General features: G+C 38.6%; 1 protein-coding gene and 1 long non-coding RNA gene across 6 annotated transcripts in view; one reads left to right on the top strand and one right to left on the bottom strand.

The window, feature by feature from the left end:
* Window positions 1-10738, top strand: part of LOC132186089 (mediator of RNA polymerase II transcription subunit 8) — a 37106-nt gene extending 26368 nt beyond the window's left edge. For all 5 annotated transcript variants that reach the window (XM_059599885.1, XM_059599887.1, XM_059599886.1 and 2 more), the window contains 4 exons: window positions 7169-7378; window positions 9039-9092; window positions 10120-10180; window positions 10275-10738. In XM_059599885.1, the coding sequence (XP_059455868.1) occupies window positions 7169-7378; window positions 9039-9092; window positions 10120-10180; window positions 10275-10477 (528 nt within the window). In that variant the 3' untranslated portion in view covers window positions 10478-10738. The remainder of the gene's footprint in view (window positions 1-7168; window positions 7379-9038; window positions 9093-10119; window positions 10181-10274) is intronic.
* Window positions 10739-11756: 1018 nt separating this feature from the next.
* On the bottom strand, window positions 11757-13098 carry LOC132188434 (uncharacterized). The gene is made up of 2 exons (XR_009440882.1): window positions 12737-13098; window positions 11757-12087 (listed from the first exon to the last, which is right to left on the bottom strand). It is a non-coding gene; the product is annotated as an uncharacterized LOC132188434 (long non-coding RNA).
* Between the last annotated feature and the right edge of the window lie 6326 nt (window positions 13099-19424).

Here is a 19424-nt window from a genome sequence, read left to right as displayed (position 1 = left end):
TATATATATATTTTACACTTAGGTTTATGTTTAGGGTATTTTATTTTATTTTGATAAGTAAAAATGATATAAAAGAGCGCAGAGGGGCGCAATCCACATACACGGGAAGTATAAAAGAGAGCGCCTAAGAGGGAGAAAAATGAAAAAGGAAATCAAAGAAGCTAATCCCTATAGGAGCTAGCCAAGCGGCCGTCCAGGAATACAAAATAAAGAAGAAAAAATGAGTCAATTCCTCTATAGTCCTAGTGGAGTCCTCAAAGCATCTAGCATTCCTTTCATTCCAAATACACCACATAAGACACAAAGGAATCATCTTCCACACTACCGCGCTTCGAGAACGTCCTCCCGACCACCAGCAATCGAACAAGCCCCTTACCTTGCAAGGCATGACCCAAAGCAGCCCAAACCGATCAAAAAAAAAATTGATTTTTATTTCTAAGGCCCAAATAGGCAAAAACATTGATTTTTTAGGATTTTTGGACTTTTTAGGTTTATTTTTTAATTATTTGGAACAATCACAACAAAGCCCCTTTAATTTAGACAAAGAGACTAATAGATTTTTTTAAAAATGGGCCAACTTATGAAAAAAAATGGGCTTATTTTAGGCCCAATACCTAAAATAAGCCAAAAAACCAATTTTTTTTAAAAACCGGTTACCGGATCGGGTAAAACTAGATCCGGCCGGTAACCGAGGTCCCGGTTTTGTCCCGGTTTTTCAAAACCGAGAACCGGGGTACGCCGGTTCCGGTTCCCGGTTTTGGCAAAAAACCGGGAAACCGGACCGGGTTGACACCCCTAACATAAGGCACAAAGGGGCCATTCTCCAAACCTCCATCACCATTTTATTACCTCTTTGGCCTTTCCAGCAAGCTAGGAGATCAATAACCCTGCCATTCATGACCCACTTCACATCAAAAATGGAAAAGAGAACACTCTAGAGAGCACGAGCCACGTCACAATGGAGGAGGAGATGATCAACGGACTCACCACTCTTACACATACTACACCAATCCACCACGATCAAACCTCTCTTCCGAAGATTATCCAATGTGAGAATCCTTCCAAAGGCTGCCGTCCACACAAAGAAACTAACTCTGAGCAGGACTTTAACCTTCCAAATACTCTTCCATGGGAAAGAATAGCTCCCCACCTCGTGCCTTTCCGCAGAAGAAGGAAGCACACCGAAGAAAGAACGTACCTCAAAAAGCTTTCTCTTTGAAGGAATCCACCAAATGCGATCCACCCCCCCCATCATGACGCTGAGTCATACAATTTCGCATGGAAAGTCACCACCACCTCCACTTCCCAATCCTGAGCCGCTTGACAAAAAGAAACATTCCAACGTGCTTCCTCATTCATAATCTACATATTATCACTCACCCTAGCCTCTTTGTTTCTTGCAATGCGAAACAATTCAGGGAAAGACTCCTTCAAAGTTTGATCACCACACCATATATCATGCCAAAACCTAATTTGGGTGCCATCACCAACTTCAAATCTGATGAACTTGGAAAAAAACTCCCACCCTCTCCTTATATGCTTCCAAACCCCTACACCAAATGGCCTCTCAACCTGTTTGGTACGCCAATCTCCCTCCATGCTTCCATATTTTATCTCTACGACCTTCCTCCAATAAGTTTCCCTCTCCGTAGCATAATGCCATAACCATTTCCCCGATAAAGCTTGATTGAACCGACTCAAATTTCTAATCCCCAAGCCACCATCTTTCACAGGAGAGCAAACTAAAGACCATTTAACGAAATGAAACTTAGTCTCCTCATTGGTACCGCCCCATAAAAAATTCCTTTGCAACTTCTCTAACCTCTTTGCCACACTCAAGGGAATGGGAAAAAGAGACAACAAATAGGTTGGAAGGTTAGAGAGAGTGCTTTTAATCAGCATTAGCCTTCCCCCTTTTGATAAAAGGCCCACTTTCCACCCAGCCAACTTCCTCTCCGTGGTCTCAAGCATACAGTTCCAGATTGTGGTATCCTTGTATTGTGCTCCCAAAGGAAGCCCCAAATACTTCATATGCAAGCCGACCACCCGACAATCAAGAATGCTAGCCAACAAATCAATATTCTGCACCTCCCCAATAGGAACAATTTCAGACTTTGACAGATTTATCTTTAACCCTGATGCAGCTTCAAAACATAGAAAAAGACAGCGTAAGTTGCAAAGTTGTTCCTCATCCGCATCACAGAAGATCAAAGTATCATCCTCAAACAACAAGTGCGAAACGCTAAGACCAGGATTATGCACAGGATCTATAGAAAACCGTGGAACCAGCCCCCTAGCTTCCGCTTCCACTTCCACCATCATACTAAATGCCTCCATGATAATAACAAAAAGCAAAGGAGAAAGTGGATCACCTTGATGAATCCCCCGAGAACTACTAAAAAAGCCTCCTGGTTCTCCATTAACCAAGACTGAATATCGAACTGTAGAGATACAAAACGCAATCCAGTCTCTCCATTTCTCCCCAAAACCACATTTTTGAAGAAGGTGCAATAAGAAGTCCCAATTCACATGATCATAAGCCTTCTCAAGGTCCAACTTGCATAACAAACCAGGAATCCTGGAACACAAATGGCTGTCAATGCATTTGTTCCCTATAAGGACCGAATCCAGGGTTTGCCACCCCTTGACAAAAGCATTTTGAGACTGAGAGATGATCTTAGCCAACACCGTTTTCAATCTATTCGCTAAGACTTTTGCGATAAACTTGTACACCACCCCCACAAGACTTATCGGACGAAAGTCCTTAAGATCCACCGCCCCTACTTTCTTAGGAATGAGAGCAATAAAAGATGCGTTAAGGCTTTCTTGAAAACTTGCTTTCATGTGAAACTCACAAAAAACAGCCATAAAGTCCTCTTTTATCACCCCCAAACAAGCCTTAGTAAATCCCATAGAGAAGCCATCCGGACCTAGAGACTTGTCGCCCTTCATATGCTTAACAACCTCAAACACCTCATCCTCCTCAAACTCCCTTTCCAGCCACCTACTATCCTCCTCATCAATGGATTGCAAAGGTAAAACCTCTGGAATCGGCCTTCAACCACAACTCTCAGAGAATAAATGTGAATAAAACTAAACAATATGCTCCTTGATCTCTATAGGATTAGAGGATAATGAGCCATTGACCTTAAGAGAATCAATAGAATTGTTCCTTCGGTTGGAGTTCGCCACCCTATGAAAGAACTTAGTGTTCTTATCCCCCTCCTTCAGCCAAAGGGCCTGTGACTTTTGTCGCCAACTATTTCTTCACAAAGGAATCTTTCCAGTTCCATGGACAGCAACAATTTCTTCCTCTTTTCCTCATCATCCTAGCCCCAATCTTCCTCAAAACTATCCAGCTCCCTGATTTCTTCAAGAAGATCCTTTTTCCTCTTCCCTACATGCCCAAAGACATCCTTGTTCCACCTCCGCAAGTCACCTTTTAAGAGCTTTTTGTTTACAAGCCAAAACATTACTAGGGTCACCAACAAACTGATAAGATTGCCAACAAAGTTTCACTTGATCCACAAACCCCTCATCTTTCATTCACATATTCTCAAACTTGAAGTAACCTCCCCCCCTCCTTGTCTCTCCGCAGTCTAAAAGAATGGGGAAATCATCAGACAAAACTCGCGAAAGTCTCCTTTGAACCACATCAGGAAATCACTCTTCCCACCCTGAGGACAATAGAAACCTATCAATCCTAGACCAAGAATGACCATTAGACCACGAAAATTGCCCATCCATCATAGGAATATCCAAAAGCCCTCGGTCAAAAATAAATCGGGAGAAAGCCTCCATAGACGACGCATATCTAATGCTTCCCAGTCTCTCGCTCGGAAATCTGACAGCATTAAAGTCACCTCCAATACACCAAGGCACCTCCCACCTATCCATGAGACCGCTTAATTCTTCCCAAAGCCTAAGTCTATCATTATCCCTGTTTGGCCCATACACTCCAGCAAAAGCCCACTTACAGTCATCACTAATGCTACGAAAAGAACATGCAACCGTAGAGCAACCAACACAAGCGTCCACTTTTTCCACTACGCTTCTATCCCACATAAGCAAAGCAAAATACCACCTGAAGCACCTTGGGCCCCAAGAGAACACCAATACACTTGAACACAGCCCCACAAACTCTGGACCAGCTCCCTTGTCACCAACTGCACTTTTGTTTCCTGAAAACACACAACATCTGCCTTCCAATCCCTAAGCAAGCTTTTGATCTTCATCCTCTTCTCCACCAAATTCAACCCCCTAACATTCCAAGATAAAATCTTAGGCTTCATTTAACACGAGACAGCCCCCCTCCCCTAGCCCTTTTCTTTTGGTGCTGGTCCCTGTTTTCTTTCCCCAGCTTTCCATCATAGTTAACATTCCATTCTAGACCCTGTAGTTCTCGGTTACCTTTGAGGGTTGATTTAGAAGGGGTTGCTGCCGGGCTATAATCCTTCCCTCTATTACCCTCAATCTTACGAAACAACTTCTCCAATTCATCCTCATACCCCTCACATGACATTCCCCACACATGGCACATGCCTTTCATTCTCTCTATTACCCATTCACAAACCTTACCTTTCGGACAATCTGGATGAGCTTCCAGTGGTTCTACCTCCAGTGGTTCATCAGCAAATTGCTCCCCCTCCACATTAACCAAAGAACAACTAGAACCCCCTTTGTTGAGATTGTATACCCCATTTCCCTCCTTCATAACATCCTGCAACTCCCCTGAGATGTAAAAATCAGGCTGCTCCAGCTCAGTTGGAATGAAAGGAATAATAACATACCGAGAATCCACTTCCCTAACAGAGGCCAGTAACAGAGAGGCAATCGGAAAGTGCAGATGCAGGCCTCTATTGATCACAACTTCTGACCCACACGACTGGTTGACACTGTCCAGCAAAGAAGAGCAGGATTTGGACTTCGACAACCAACTCTGGCTAGTCTCCTTTATGCCTCCGGCAATTGGAGAAAACGCACACCCCTCCGGCGACCCATCCTTCGTCCCATCAAAGCTGACAACCCCTTTTTGCTGATCGGCGCTCTCTTCTCCTTGCAACCCACTCTCTGATGCTTGCTGGCTGCCCTGGCGATGCTCCAGAGGCTCATTGGCGACCGGTGAAAGCCCCCTCCCCTTACGCTTCACTTGCCACCGCAGGACATTTTCTGTGTATCTTGCTTCCTTCTCGGTCCCTATTGAATCTCTGGCAATGTCGCCGACAGTGTCTAGAGCTTGCAATTCCTGACCCACGAGCGGACCCATACCCTCTACACCGCTGATATGGTCTATTATCCCATCTTCGGCCCTTTTTGCTTCAATTCCGACCTGCCTACCCAAACCCGCCACCTCCACTCCTCTTGTCGCCGCCTTTGCTTCCATGCAAAACCCAATATCAGGTTTCCTCAAGTGTCCCCCGCTCTTGTCGGCATCGTTTGTGGCAGTGACACATCCTGTCTGCTCCGGCGTCCTACTCTGGCAATTCTCCGACTGCTCCTCGGTCTGCGGTTGGTCCTTTCGACCCACCATTTTTGGGCGCCAACATACCTGTCGTCTAGGTGGGTGCCTACGCACCTAAATTTTGTGATACCTATTGATGATTTGTTGTCTAGTGGGCTTATCAACTGGATCCAACACTTGTTTGGGCTGAGCAATTCCTGGCCCATCCTCCTCCCCGCTTGACGCCCATTCTTTCAGCCCATTCCCCTCGTTGACTTGACCCGTCTGAATCCCCTTCCCCTTATGCCCCCAGCCCATCTCCAATTTAATTAAATAGTTAGATATTTCTTTCTAGAATGAAAGTAAACTCTCCTTAATGCCTTGCGTGATTCTTTCCTGATTTCGAAATTCTAGAATCTCCATTTTAGTGAGATTCTCGGCCTCGATCTCCCTGTCTTGCGCACCTTCCTTAATCAATTTTGGAAACCCCTCACCGGCGTCCTGTATTCCGAGATCACTAACCTTACCTTTTTCACCTACCACTGCCTATGCATACAATCGCTGGTCTTGGATCCCCACTTGTGGCGTCTCCTTGTTCACTCCACTCATCTGTCCAAGAATGCCCAATAATGATCATACAAAAATTTATTTTTTTGATAGGTAATATCAAAGAAGTTTTATAAAAAGCGTAGGCGCCCCCAAACATACAGGTAGTATACAAAATGGCACAACACCACCAAAAGTATACAAAAAAAAAAAACAAGAGAAAGCACCCCTGAAAACCCAATAACACCAGAAACACAGAAACAACCAAACCAGCCCACAAAAAAACCCAACAAGCCCTCACGGACCTAAAGCCCACACACCCAAATCATACAACTAAAAAGGCATTTTTCTGAATTTTCCGTCAGTGTCCTGTATGTGGTTGATCAATTTGGCATTTAAAAGGAAATGGAGAGTACTTTGATTTGTCTGAATAGTTTTGATATTTTCTGAGTAGTTAACTTTTTACATTTGATTTGGGTCATCATTTGACCGCGTTCTTATTTCAAGATGTGGACTCTGATATTTATTTCATCATTTGACTGTGTTTTTATTTCAAGATGTGGACTTTGATATTTATTTCTGTATGAATGTTTGCATTAGCAATAATCGTTGTAGTTCCACAAACTTATGATTGATTGACTTGTCAATAATGCAATTGTTTTTGTCATCATATATATGTATGTTTAGCTTAAATGTATGGTTATGAACATTTTGGTTGACATATAATAGAATTATCATAGTCATGACATTCCAGTTTACATATCTTGACTATGAAAGGTCATATATTATGCGACATGTTTTCTACACTATGGAGTTAAAACGTTAAAATTTGTTATTTTCCATCTTTTTTCTGTTTTTGAAATACTGTTTACAATGATCATAAAAAGAAAAGAAAAACCAATGATTTATAGTGATATGTTGTGGATCCTTACCAACAGTGACGTTGTGTCTCTTATTTATTTGTTTGTGGAACCATGTAGGATTTCATTCGAACAACAATTAACTATCATTTAAGTGCTTTAGGAAAACTTTTTTTCTTCTGGTTACTAGATATAGTTTGAGTTCTAACCAAGAGGCAGGCTTTTGCATCAATAATGCAATAAGAAGCAAGTAGAATTCTCTTCAATTCTCCAAATCTTTTTATTTTGTTTCCGTAGCTTAAAAAAAATGTTTTTTACTCAGATACATGGCCAACATCAGATGCAGTTTTCTCAAGCGATGGGGCACCAGCAGTTTCAGGGTAGGCAATTTCAATCAGGACATGTTCAGCATGGCATTGGTCAAAGCCAGCTCAACCAAGGAAATCACATGAATCGCCACTTAAGCCAGTTCTCTAGCACTGCTAATAGTGCATTGTTTAATGCAGCTCAGGCGACATCAAACACCCAAATGGTCAAATCCATGTCCTTTTATTAATTCATTTTCCAGTTTTCCATCTTCATGCTCTGTATGATTTAATTGTAACTTGGAATTCTAATCATGAGCTACAGTAGGCAGCATAGAGAACATGTATTTGGATTATCATCACTAGCTAAGGCTGTGACTTCCCCCCTCCTTCTACTTCTCTCTTTGTGATTGCATTGTTAATATTTTGCTTTTCAGGTGTTTTTGCACATTCAAAAGTTCATTGGTTGGGGTTTATATTTGGTTTTGATGTGATATTTTTGGTGGTGCATGTGCTGGTTGAGCAATACTATTCTCAGATTTGGCAGTGTTTTCATGCTAGATTCCTAGGATTATAGGTTCTTAGATATTTCTTTAAAAGTCTAATGACATGTATTTATGCTTGGGTCTGTATGGTGTGCCTACTATAGTCTGCCAAAATTCTATTTCTCATTGAGGAAAATTTCTTATAATCTCTCCATATTCTTAACACTATTTTTCTAGTTTATCCCATGTTTGTCCTTTAATTTTTGGCATGTTATCATATAAATTTCCTAAATTACCCTTATCTTATAGTAGAGAAGTATTAAAGATGTATCCTTTTTGTTTTGGGGGTAGGTTTGGAAAGTGATGGCTATTTGAATGTGAAATATTTAACTTATTTCACCTTTAAAAAGTTTAAATGATGAAAAGAGCCAAAGAAAATGAGATGGAGGGGGTAATTGCTTACCAATTGGGTCTAAATTTTCTTCTCATACACAAAAACCTGGAGCTAATACATACCATACTTCAGGGAGAGAAGACAATATACCCTATCAATAACTTTCAAACAGAAAGTTTTACAGTAAAGTAGAACTATTGCATTGAGTTAAGCCCAAATCAGTGACAGAGTTCAGTGGTGTGCATTTAGTTGGGGAGAAATAAGAGGGCGTTTGAAGGTTTAGAGAAGCCCATAGGATATCAAGTTAAGTTTCTTAAAAGTTTTGTTCTGATGGGTTCCAGTTTCTCTTTTCATTCAAGTCTTCGATATGTTTCTGTGACTTTTTAGATGTTCTTAATTTTGGTCTTTAGCTGTATTTGCTCTCTTTTATTTTTTCTATTCTGTTTTTGATTTGGGTGATCCCATTTATTTATATACGATCTGTGTGCTTGGCTTACACCCCTTTGGCATTTTTTTTTTTTTTTTTAACTTAAAAAGAAAAATACAGTGGCACCAAATACTGGAAGCTGTTTTTCTCTATCCATTGGTTGATATCATGGGTTTCTGGTTTCTACTTCTCGGTTTTCTTCAGGATTTTATCCTCAATTACAGAGAATATCGATATTAGTTTCCTGAAAATTAATATGTTGAGTTACGATCTTTCCTTTCGGGATTTTTGTTCTTTATTTTTGGTTGGTGAAGCACATGTGGTATTGATTGATGCACATGACTAGTAGAAAATGAAGTTCACTCACAATTTATCTTTTTGGTTATTCCCATATTTCCTACTTTTATTCATATTCTATCATGTGCATCTTTATTGCTTGTTCGCTCATGCTATGCATGTATTTGTATATCCCATATCTGTTTCACGGTGATCTTTTGTTCTTTCTCTATACTCTGAAGTTAGTTTCTCTTATCCTTTGTGATGGCATCTCTGCAACTTGAAAGTCATGTGTCCTGTTTCAGATTCCAAATATTTCCGGAACGATGTCATCGCAATCACTTTTGCCACGGATGCAGGTCTGCTTCCAATGTGTTTTGCTAATATTTTTTCCCTTTTATTTTACTGATGTGCAAAGGAAAAGGAAAGAGAAAAAGGGGCAGGGCGGGGTATGGTGTAATGCCCTAAAGTATGTATCGACACTCCCTGGAGCATAACGGTTGTTATCTTGACTTAGGTGTTACATACTCGGTGAAATTTAAGGAGACTTGATTCCATAATCTCTATAAAGTTAGAACCATGGTAATAATCTCAATGGGGGTTTTAATTGATGAAAAATAAGTTATAGTTTAAATGTGATAACTTGTTTGATTTACATCAAACAATAATCTTTTGGTTTGCGAGCATGTGCACATCTAACTGAAAGTTTATAAATCTCACTTTTATCTCACTGGGATCTGCCTTTTTCTACGTGCTCAAGTTCTTTATTGTCTTGAAGTTGACATAAAACTTATCTATGAGAGTGGTTGAATTGGTAACTTGCTCCTGGTATTGATACCAAGTGATCATTCTGGAGTGTGTAGCTATATATCATCAGTTTTGACATATTTTGTGCTGGGAGACTCAAAAATGAAGTCTTGTTCCTTCTGAATGGGATACATGCTCCTAACTCCATAAATTATTATACAGCATAAGTCTGGGCAAAAGCTGCTTTTCGATGTTTGGGATTGGAATGGATCGTTCACTCAATGTTTTAATATAATAATATAATTTTGATGGTTCAAGTTCATCAATGCACCACAAATGGTTGCTAAAATATATAATGATCTTGCTATTGTCAGTTGTCATCCTGGTTTGCAAGCAGAAATGCAAGCTGTCATACAGTTTTCTTCCCTAATTAATATTCTCTAGCTCAATGCTTTATGTAATTAGAGACAGCCGACCTGCCAATGCATGGCACTGAGCTGTTGACTTTCTCTATGCCTGCAATATAATGGTTCTAGATAGGTGTACTAAACATGTTTTTGTTTTTGTTTTTGCATGGTATTGTCAAATCACCTTTTGATTGTGTGACAATGACTTGTGTGCTGCTTAATTTCTTCTCAGTTTGGATTATCTGGTAGCAATCCCCAGCGGAATCATACTTCCCAAATTTTGAGCGATCAAAGTACGAATCGTATCCTTATGTTTCTATGTGAAACATTGTGTCCTATGAATGTGGACTTAATAGGCTAAAATGCAACTGGGACTTTTTCTTGCAGTGTTTAATATGGGAGCAGCAAATCCTAGTGGTATGATGCCCATGCAACAACAGCAGCAGCAACAACAGCAGCATGGTTCACAAAGTTCATTTGGTAACATGCAACCTAATGCTCAGAATCTGCAATCTGGTTTGGTAGCACTTCAGAACACGCAACAGAATCTTCCGAATTTCGCCCAACAGAGACAGCAAAATCCACAGTGAACAATATCATCTGGTACTAATATGTTATTGTTTACTATTTTTATTTCCAAACCGTGGAGAACTCAAACAATGCTGTCTGTTTTGGCAATTGCATATCCTTGAGTAAATATGTCTCTTATCTATTCCAGTTGGACTTTTGTTAACCAAATATATGATTGGGGTTGTAATTTTCATCTTTTGGGGTGAAAACTTGTACAGACTCTCATTTTTATTTTATTTTTATTAATTTTTTGAAAAAGCATTGGACATAGTTTTCGTTTACGTTGAAGCTTTTCTATCTTGTCTCACTCTAAATAAAAGTTCTGCCCTCATGTGATTCCAGTCTGGAGTTGGTCTTTGGGGCACATCATTATGCCAGCCTTTCTTCTCCCATTGTACTGTTTTTAGGACTTCATAAAGAGAAATGTTACATGTACTTTTTAAGTGCTTACCCCCCTGATGTAATGTGGCAGTGAAAAGAGAGGTGTTAATGGATTTCGAAGTGCTTACTCTCAAGTGCACTCTTTGATGTGGCAATGAAAATCACCATTGGATCCAAAATTTAATGTTGATCCATCTAAAATACAATGATATCTTTACTATCATGTCACAAAGTACATTTCATTTCTAGCTATGATAATCATCATTGATATATCATATATAGATTAATTCATTCAAAATCCAATTGTAATTTTCACCATTGATTTAAGTCATTTCTCATTCATAAATTTGATTTATTGGTCGTGAATTGTCGTCTAGCCACCCACCCATCAACGCGAGTGTAATATTGCAATGTGGGTTTGTTTTATTGAGTTGAGCGGGGTTCCAGCAACAAAAAATGTGTGGGGATTAGATTCCTCAGACAAAAAAAGTACGCGTTGGATTTTTTTTTTTTTAAAAAAAAAAACTAATCAAGATAAAATCTCTATGCTCTTGCACCCTTCACTAATTTGTGAGACCAGCATTTGACTGATTTCCATTGCTAAAATTATACCATCTCCATGTCCATAGCATGCAAGAAAGTTCCAGCTTTTCTTCTCTTCCCTTTTTATTTATTTTATTTTTATTTTTCTCAAATGCTTGCTTATATCAAGTTGATGGAAGAATACTTATTTAATCTTTATAGAGTTCCCAGAGTTGATATATATATAGTTATTTTATAAAGAAAGGAAAAAAAAAATGCTAGTTCTGAGAGAATTCAAGGAATAAATTCAACAACCAGAAAGCTATGCTCGAAAAGATGGTATCTATCATCATTATACATTTGGGTTATATATATCATATGCGAACATGTCGAGAATGAGAAGAAAGGGATAAAAGAATTGTCATAATTCTTAAAACATTTGCAAGTTTGAAGAATGGTTACATTACTTCACCCATTGACATTTGGTAGCAGAGATCCTCTGAAATGGTGAGGAAAAAAACAAAAAGACAAAAGACAAAATGATTTGAGGTTTGTCCTAAAACAAAAGGAAAAGAAACGACTTTGTAATGAGTTAGCAGAGATGTCAGCAATGAGGCGAAGTCAGTGCTCTATACATCTTTGGGACGAGCTTTGCATCTTCCAGCATATCAAAATTCAGAGAGGCCTTGAGCAGCAATTGCAGCATTTTTGTATAAACCATTCTAGCCTGTTACAATCCAGACACGGGAATAAGTATTAAAATAACAACAACAATAATAATAATAAGGGTTAAATGCTTCTTTAGTATATGTGGTAATGGCCACTTCGGTTTTATAAAGTACCGTATAGATGGTTTTTTCTTTACTCTAAATATGAAGATGGTACTTCTGTCCATAATTTTGACAGAGACACGTTAAACTAATCAATAACTGTCATGTCGCCTACTTGCCTCATTAATATTATTAATTTTTTTTTTAAAAAAAAAAAAAAAAATGAAGAAGCTTGGGGTGACCCTCTTGCTGGCCAAGGGACAGTCAAACCACCCCTTGGGCATTTGGAGGTGGTCAGGCCACTCTCATTGTCCATTTTAAGGTGGGTGGACGTAAAGAGTTTTTTAAAAGTAATCAAGCCTAGAAAAAAAAAAAAACAAAAGAAGGAGGTTCTGTTGGGTCTGCTTGACTGGTTGGTGGGTTCTATGGAGATCCTAAAGTTAAAAGAAGAGAGAAATAGCTACCCGGCCAGTCTTATGAAGAAAATTAACAAATTCCAAAATAGGAAATATTATTGAAATGAAGCAACATTTATTTTAGATGGAAAAAATGAAGAAAGAAAATGATGATGAGAGAGAGAGAGAGAGAAGGGACCGGGGTGCTTACAAGTCTTTGAGGCAAGAGGAGTTAGAATCCAAATGATGATGATGGGGCTCTGGAGGAGGAGGATCCAAGGAAATGGCAAAGGGCACAGCAGTACCAGACAACTTGTGATGCAAAAGAGGGAGATTCTCGGCGGACGTATGGTTTGAGAAGGGCGGGGAAGGGGATGGAGAAGAAGAGAAGACGTACTTTTGGTTGCCTGGTCCTACGCTTATGGGGAGGGGGGAGGGAGGCGTTGGAGGCGACGACGATGGAGAAGGATAACCATTTTTAGTTTCCTCCTCCATTCCACCCCCACCAAATTGATGGAGAAGCCTTTGTTGCTTGTTGTGGCTTTTGTCTTTTGTCTTCTGTCTTCTGTCTTCTGTCTTCTGTCTTTGCTTTTTCCCGGGGCTTTTTTTCTTTGTTTGAAACTTAGGTATAAACCTAACGGTCATGTGCCTGCCAACCCGTCCGCTTAGCTACGGAGCTACCTGCTTCCAACCTCAGCAAATTACTATTTACCCTCTCTAAACTCTAGTCTTTGACTTTCTGATTGGACCCACCCACATAGGGATTCTTATTGACTTCATCATGTTGAAACGGAACCATCACTAGGTTCCGACAATTGTTTGACAATGTTACTAAATTCTTCAAAATTTCTCTACGAATCCAATTTTAACACTCCTTAATTAGTTTCTTGTAGTATTTATGAAACACCCATGTATGTTAAAATACCAAATACAGTTGTCAACATAATCACTAGAGTGCAATCCCAATTATTTAGTGAAATTAATTGTGATTAGATAGTGTTGTGTGACATGATCTAGAAAGGCATGATCATAAGCCTATTAAACTAATTATATTTTTCCTTAGGTCCCTCTTTGAGCTGATATAAATTGACTCATCAATTATATTGTTCCTAAGTTATTTATTTATTTATTGAGATGTTTTATTTTAATAAAATATGGGCCAAAAAAATTATTTAATCTTGTTGGTTATTTGGAGAAATTGGATTTAGAGAGTACTAGACTCATAATTTAATTCATGGACATTGGGCTTATAATTTAATTCTTTAAGCTTGTAAAATAACTTTGGGCTTTATGGAATTAATTCCAAAGCTATAATTAAATTAAAGGAGCATTGTACTTGAAGATAAAACCCAAGCCTAAATGAGTGGGTTAGGGATAAAACCCTAGCCCTAGCCGCATGGAGAGAGAGAATATTCTCACCCCATGGCCGGCCACTAGGTGGATGTCAATGAGTGTAAATACTCAACACACTTCACCTAGGACTAGGATATCTAATCCATGTTCCACATGGTTTTAAAATTCATTTTCTCTCCTGGGATCCCAATGTTATAAATAGATGAGCAATTGAAAAGTAAAGACACATACCTTAGCCTTTGTGATTTTTGTGAAAACAAAAAAACACATCACTCTCCCACAAGAGTGAATACACGGCCACTAGGGGAGTTCTCTCTCCAAAGTTTTGCTTTTAGTTTTCTCTTGTTCTTGAAAAAATTTTGTGAGCCCACACTCAGTCATTCAGCCATCAAAGAGAAGATCTAATGAACCAATCTTCTCCCCAACTGTTTGAAGATCTCGAAGTTCTTGATCCACTCTCAAGTCTTCAAGAAATTCTTTATGAATATGATGAATAACATAAAGATGTTCTTCAAGTTCATGAAGAACACAAAGAATGCGAGATGAGTATGGACTCATACTTGAAGTTTTTCAAACATGTTGGAACTTCAACTACTTAGTCCAACACTAACGGAAGAACCGATGGACACTCCTATGCCCCAATGCCTAGGAGAGGCCAAATCTACATATACGTAACTTCAGTTTAGACCCTTGAATTACCACATGATTTGACAAGCCCCCTCAAACTTCAAAACCTCTCAATTTGGATCCCTGAACTTTCAATTACAGTAAATTTGAACTCCTTTGTCAAATTGAATCGTTAACCTCAAACAGAATCGTCTTCACGTGACCTGCACGTTGTTTTTTACCCAATCCATAGCCGTTATACCCTCATACTTACTAACTGAAATGTCCAAACCACCCTCTTTCGAAAAGGCCCAATTTTTTTAACCTAAATGTGAAAACTCGATGAGCACCGTTTGCCAAACATTTCGAAAAGTGGTCTTGCGAACCCATACTCTTCGTTGTCGGCGAACAGTAACAGCTGAAGTTGGGGTGTAGATTTGCAGTGGTTTACTCTATAATCGTATCTAAATCAGTTCGTGACTACGATTATCAAGTAAGTTTAATGTTATCCCCAAAATTTATATTTTAGGGTTTGTAGTTTACATTTTCTGAAAGTTGTGTTTGGTCTTAAATTTCTATTGGATATTTGGGGGTTTTGAATGTAATGTTTCTGGAAGGGATTTTGTGAAGTTTTTAGTTTGGCTATTATTTATTTGCAGTGGGTCATAGTTTTGTCCTTTTTTTGCATTGAAAGTTGTTGTTTTTCTGATAATCTTGTTAAAAGTTCTTATTTTTTGGTCATCTTGTCATTGGTAGTCATTGTTTATTACTGAAGTGTGGCCCCCTAATTTTGAAGGGTATGTTTTTCTGATTTAAGTGTTGTCCCCTAGTTGGTGCTTGTGTTGGACATGTGATTATCACTATGAATATTATACACTGAATAAAGTGGTCCATTTCATTGTACTTTTCATTGTTTGGTTACTGACTTTAAAAGGGACAAATGAAAATGCATATTGGCAGGAGATAAACCTTTTTCTATGAAGTTGTTGTTGGTTGGTTCGTGGCTGGTCTAAGTATAGAGGTAATGTAGTCCTTTGCTGTTTGTGTATGTATGAGACCAATCTGCATTATTTTCCAACAATTAAATAAGTTGAGTGTCATTTTTTTTATAAATGTTTGTGTCATATGCCTTTACACCTAAATAGGGGCATTGTATTACACATTTACAAGTTTCTCATTGTATTAGTTTTTGGTGTTTGGAACTGTTTGGGGTATTCTATTACACATTTAAACCTTTCAATGTAATGAATGTGGCAGGACACGTGATGGGTACATTGTCTATGATGTTTGAGGTGCACCATGGGTGTACTTTTAATATATAACATAGGATTAACTATGTTGAGGGCGATGTTAGCAATTACTCAGACCCATATGATGGGAATAAATTGAATTTTTCTGATATAGAGGATATATGTCAGACATATGGGTATAGGTATGTGGACTTTGTTTATTACATTTTACCAAGATTACCTTTAGACCAAGGGTTAAGACTTCTATCATTTGACCACAATGTAACTGAAATGGTGGCAAACCATGTAGGTCTTGATTTTGTAGTCTTGTATGTCGTAATGTATGGTGTAGTAGATGTTGTAGTTGAAGGAGATGATGAAGAGGATTCAGAGTATGAGAGGGGAGTTGTGTTTAGGAATGATTCTTTTGGGATGAAGTTCTTAGTGATGATACAAATTGTCTTGATTCGGGTGAGGATACTATTCATGGTTATGGAGACATTGATGAGGGGGTTGGAAATGATGAAGAAGCAGAGGTAGAAGGGGATGACATTGCTGGAAATGTTGGTGAGATTAGGGAAAATGATGAGAATGTTGCTGAAAATGCTGGGGAAAGTGATGCACATGGAAATGATGGAGAACATAGAGGTGGGAAAGAGAGTGATGGTAGTTCAAACATGGATGATAGTGATCAGCTAAGGTCACCACATTTTCATTGTATAGTGCACTCAACTCGTGGTGATGTAACTGAAAGGGTGCAATTTAATTCTACTGACTTGAGTAATTCAACATTGATTGTAGGGAATACATTTCATAATGCAGTTGAATTTAGAAAAGCCGTGAAACAATACAATATTATGAGAGAGAAGAATTTGAAATTCAAGAGAAATGAAAATAAAATGATTGTGATTATTTGCAAAGATCCAAGGTGTAAGTATTAAGTATATGGGAGGCAGTTGAAGAATGAGTTGACATTCATTTTAGTATCCCTAAGGCCAAAACACACTTGCACTAGGAGGTACCAAAATCATATGGTCACCTCTAGTTGGATTGCTGAGTGGTACATGGATTCTTTTAGGAAGCAGCCAAACATGCTCATAAAGGTGTTGCAGAAAAAGGTGAAAGCCAAATGGAATGTGGATGTCCATGTGAGTTCTTTGTATAGGGCAAGGAAAAAAGCAAGAGAAATAATATATGGGAAATTGGATGAGTAGTACCATCGTTTATAAGATTATTGCTCTATGGTTAGGAGCACTAACGTGGGTAGTTGTTTGATTTTGATGGTTGAGAGACTAATGCTCGAGGTACCATGCAGATTTCAAAGGCTTTACATTTCATTGGCAACCATGAAAAATGGTTTCAAGGAAGGGTGTATGCGTGTTGTGGGTGTTAATGCATGTTTTCTGAAAGGTATGTATAAGAGACAACTAATGGCTGTTGTTGGCAGGGTGGCCAACAAGAATATGTACTCAATTGCAATTGTTGTTGTAGAGGCGGAGACAAAAGATAGCTGAACATGGTTCCTGTAGGCGCTTGTTACAGATCTTGGCCTAAGTCGACATGGGTGGACTTTTATTTCAAATTGATAGAAGGTAAAATAATAGTTATTTATTATTCATATAAATTGAGCGTTTAGTGTTTACACCAAGGTGGAGACCAAGGTTCTTATGCCATTTCAACCATTTAACACCAAGGTGGAAATCCTATTGAATATCTGAGTGAGTACTACAACAAAGAGAAGTACTTGAAGGCATATGACTACATTGTCTACCCTGTGCCAAGTGAAGACAAATGGCCACAAGGTCAAGGTCAAGGGCAGGTGGTAGGTTGAGGAAAAATGTTAGAAGTGGAAAAGAACCTACCAACAAGCATAAGATTATCCTTGATTTGACTAGGAACCCCATTGGGCCACCCCCAATTCCAAGTGGTAGACCAGTATGCTCTTGAGGCCTTCCTCGTGTTCGTGGTATAAAATTTCGAACTGCCTCACTTGATTTTGACATACAAAAGTGTCAGGAGACAACTGCTGACAAGCCTCGATCAAGTTTTGAGGAGCATGTTCGAATAATGGATAAGGGGAAAGTGAAGTCCACCACAACAGTGAAGGACAAAGGGAAGAAGAAAATGTGGGAACTATGACTTTTTGTGTTTGACCGCTTAATAGTTGTAAATGTTATATTTTGTAAACATTGTAATAGATAAAAGGAAAATGGTGGTCATGTATATTTTTTAGAACATTTAGAAACAATGTAACTTGTGGATTCACTATTATGCTACATTTTGGATTAACTATTAAGTGTAGTGATTTGGATTATATATGTAATTTGTTTAGTGTTTGGAATTATGAATTATGTATTTTCTAAAATTATTGGTAGGGATGATTGAATAGTTGTTGAATGGAATTGTTGACTACTTGGATTACTTTAGACGTTCTTATACATTTAGTGTTATTGTGGTGTTATTTTGGTTAGATTGAATACGCATGCATGACAACATTTAGCCATTTTTTTTATTTCTCCATATTAAGGTATAACAACAGCAAGCAATAAAACAACATCACATTTAAATACCATAAATTTAGTAAACAAATCCCATTTGCAGACTTGTTAAATTGTACCAACAAAATTCATTCAAAGCATTCCAAATATTGTACAATAGTTGGGTAGAAAAAACATTACCAAATGGTCAATTGATTCAAGTCTGATAGTTGGATTAACAAATAAAGACAACAAAAAACATGCAACTTCAAATGTCTAATTTAGCTACTAAACATCAACCATGGTGCAAGTCCATTAGAAGAAGGAAAAAACATCAATACAGCAACAAGACACCAACAACATGCAAGTGCAACTCGGAACTTCAGCTGCATCGAACGATACTTATTCTTCTACCTTTTAAGTTTAAGTGCAAAATAAGCAGCATCAACTTCCATTTTCGACTTGTACTCAACAAGTTCAATCTTGCATTTCAAGATCGTTATTTCAATAATTGCCCTTTCAGACATCAAATCTTGCTGCCACTCCATCAAAATCGACATCACTCAATCACCGCACACACAAATTTCTGGTTCAACCTATTTAAAAAAATTGCAACCACGATTTTTTTCATTCTGCATAATGACACAAATTAGGGTTTAACCTATTCTACAGGATTTAGGCATAAGGGAAAAAAATTAAATTTCTGTGAAAAATTATATTCTCAAACACATCTTACCACATAATTTACACAGGCATACAACCTTTTGCCATGATTTTTAGTTGTGCAAGCTGTTTTGATCACTGTTTTACTCCCACATTTGCAAATCGGATAGCTCGATCCTGAATCACTTACCTCACCCTCGGAGTGCTCCATCTTTCACTGTCGTAACCTCGCCAGTAGTGGGTACTGGGTCTCATCAAGTCATCGTGTGGGACTCCTTCACCATTGTGATGTCGTCCCTATTAGGTCGTGATTTTCAGCGTAGTGAGACTTTTGTTCTTCGGCTTCGAATGGGTGGAAGCTAATTCTTTAGCTTGGGCTAAGTTCCTTAGCTGCTTCGAGTGGGTCTTTAGCTTCATGTGGGTCGATTTATTTCGTGTTGGACATTTAAGTTTAACTTAGTAAGGGTGAGGGTATAACAAGTATGGATGGGGTAAAAAATCACGTGCAGGTCACGTGGAGACGATTATGTTTGAGGTTAACGATTCAATTTGACAGAGGGGTTTAAATTGA

This window comes from Corylus avellana, chromosome ca7 (assembly GCF_901000735.1).
Source record: "Corylus avellana chromosome ca7, CavTom2PMs-1.0".
Lineage (NCBI taxonomy): Eukaryota > Viridiplantae > Streptophyta > Magnoliopsida > Fagales > Betulaceae > Corylus > Corylus avellana.
The sequence above is the reverse complement of the archived record's forward strand: the minus strand, read 5'-3'. Positions and strand labels throughout refer to the sequence as shown.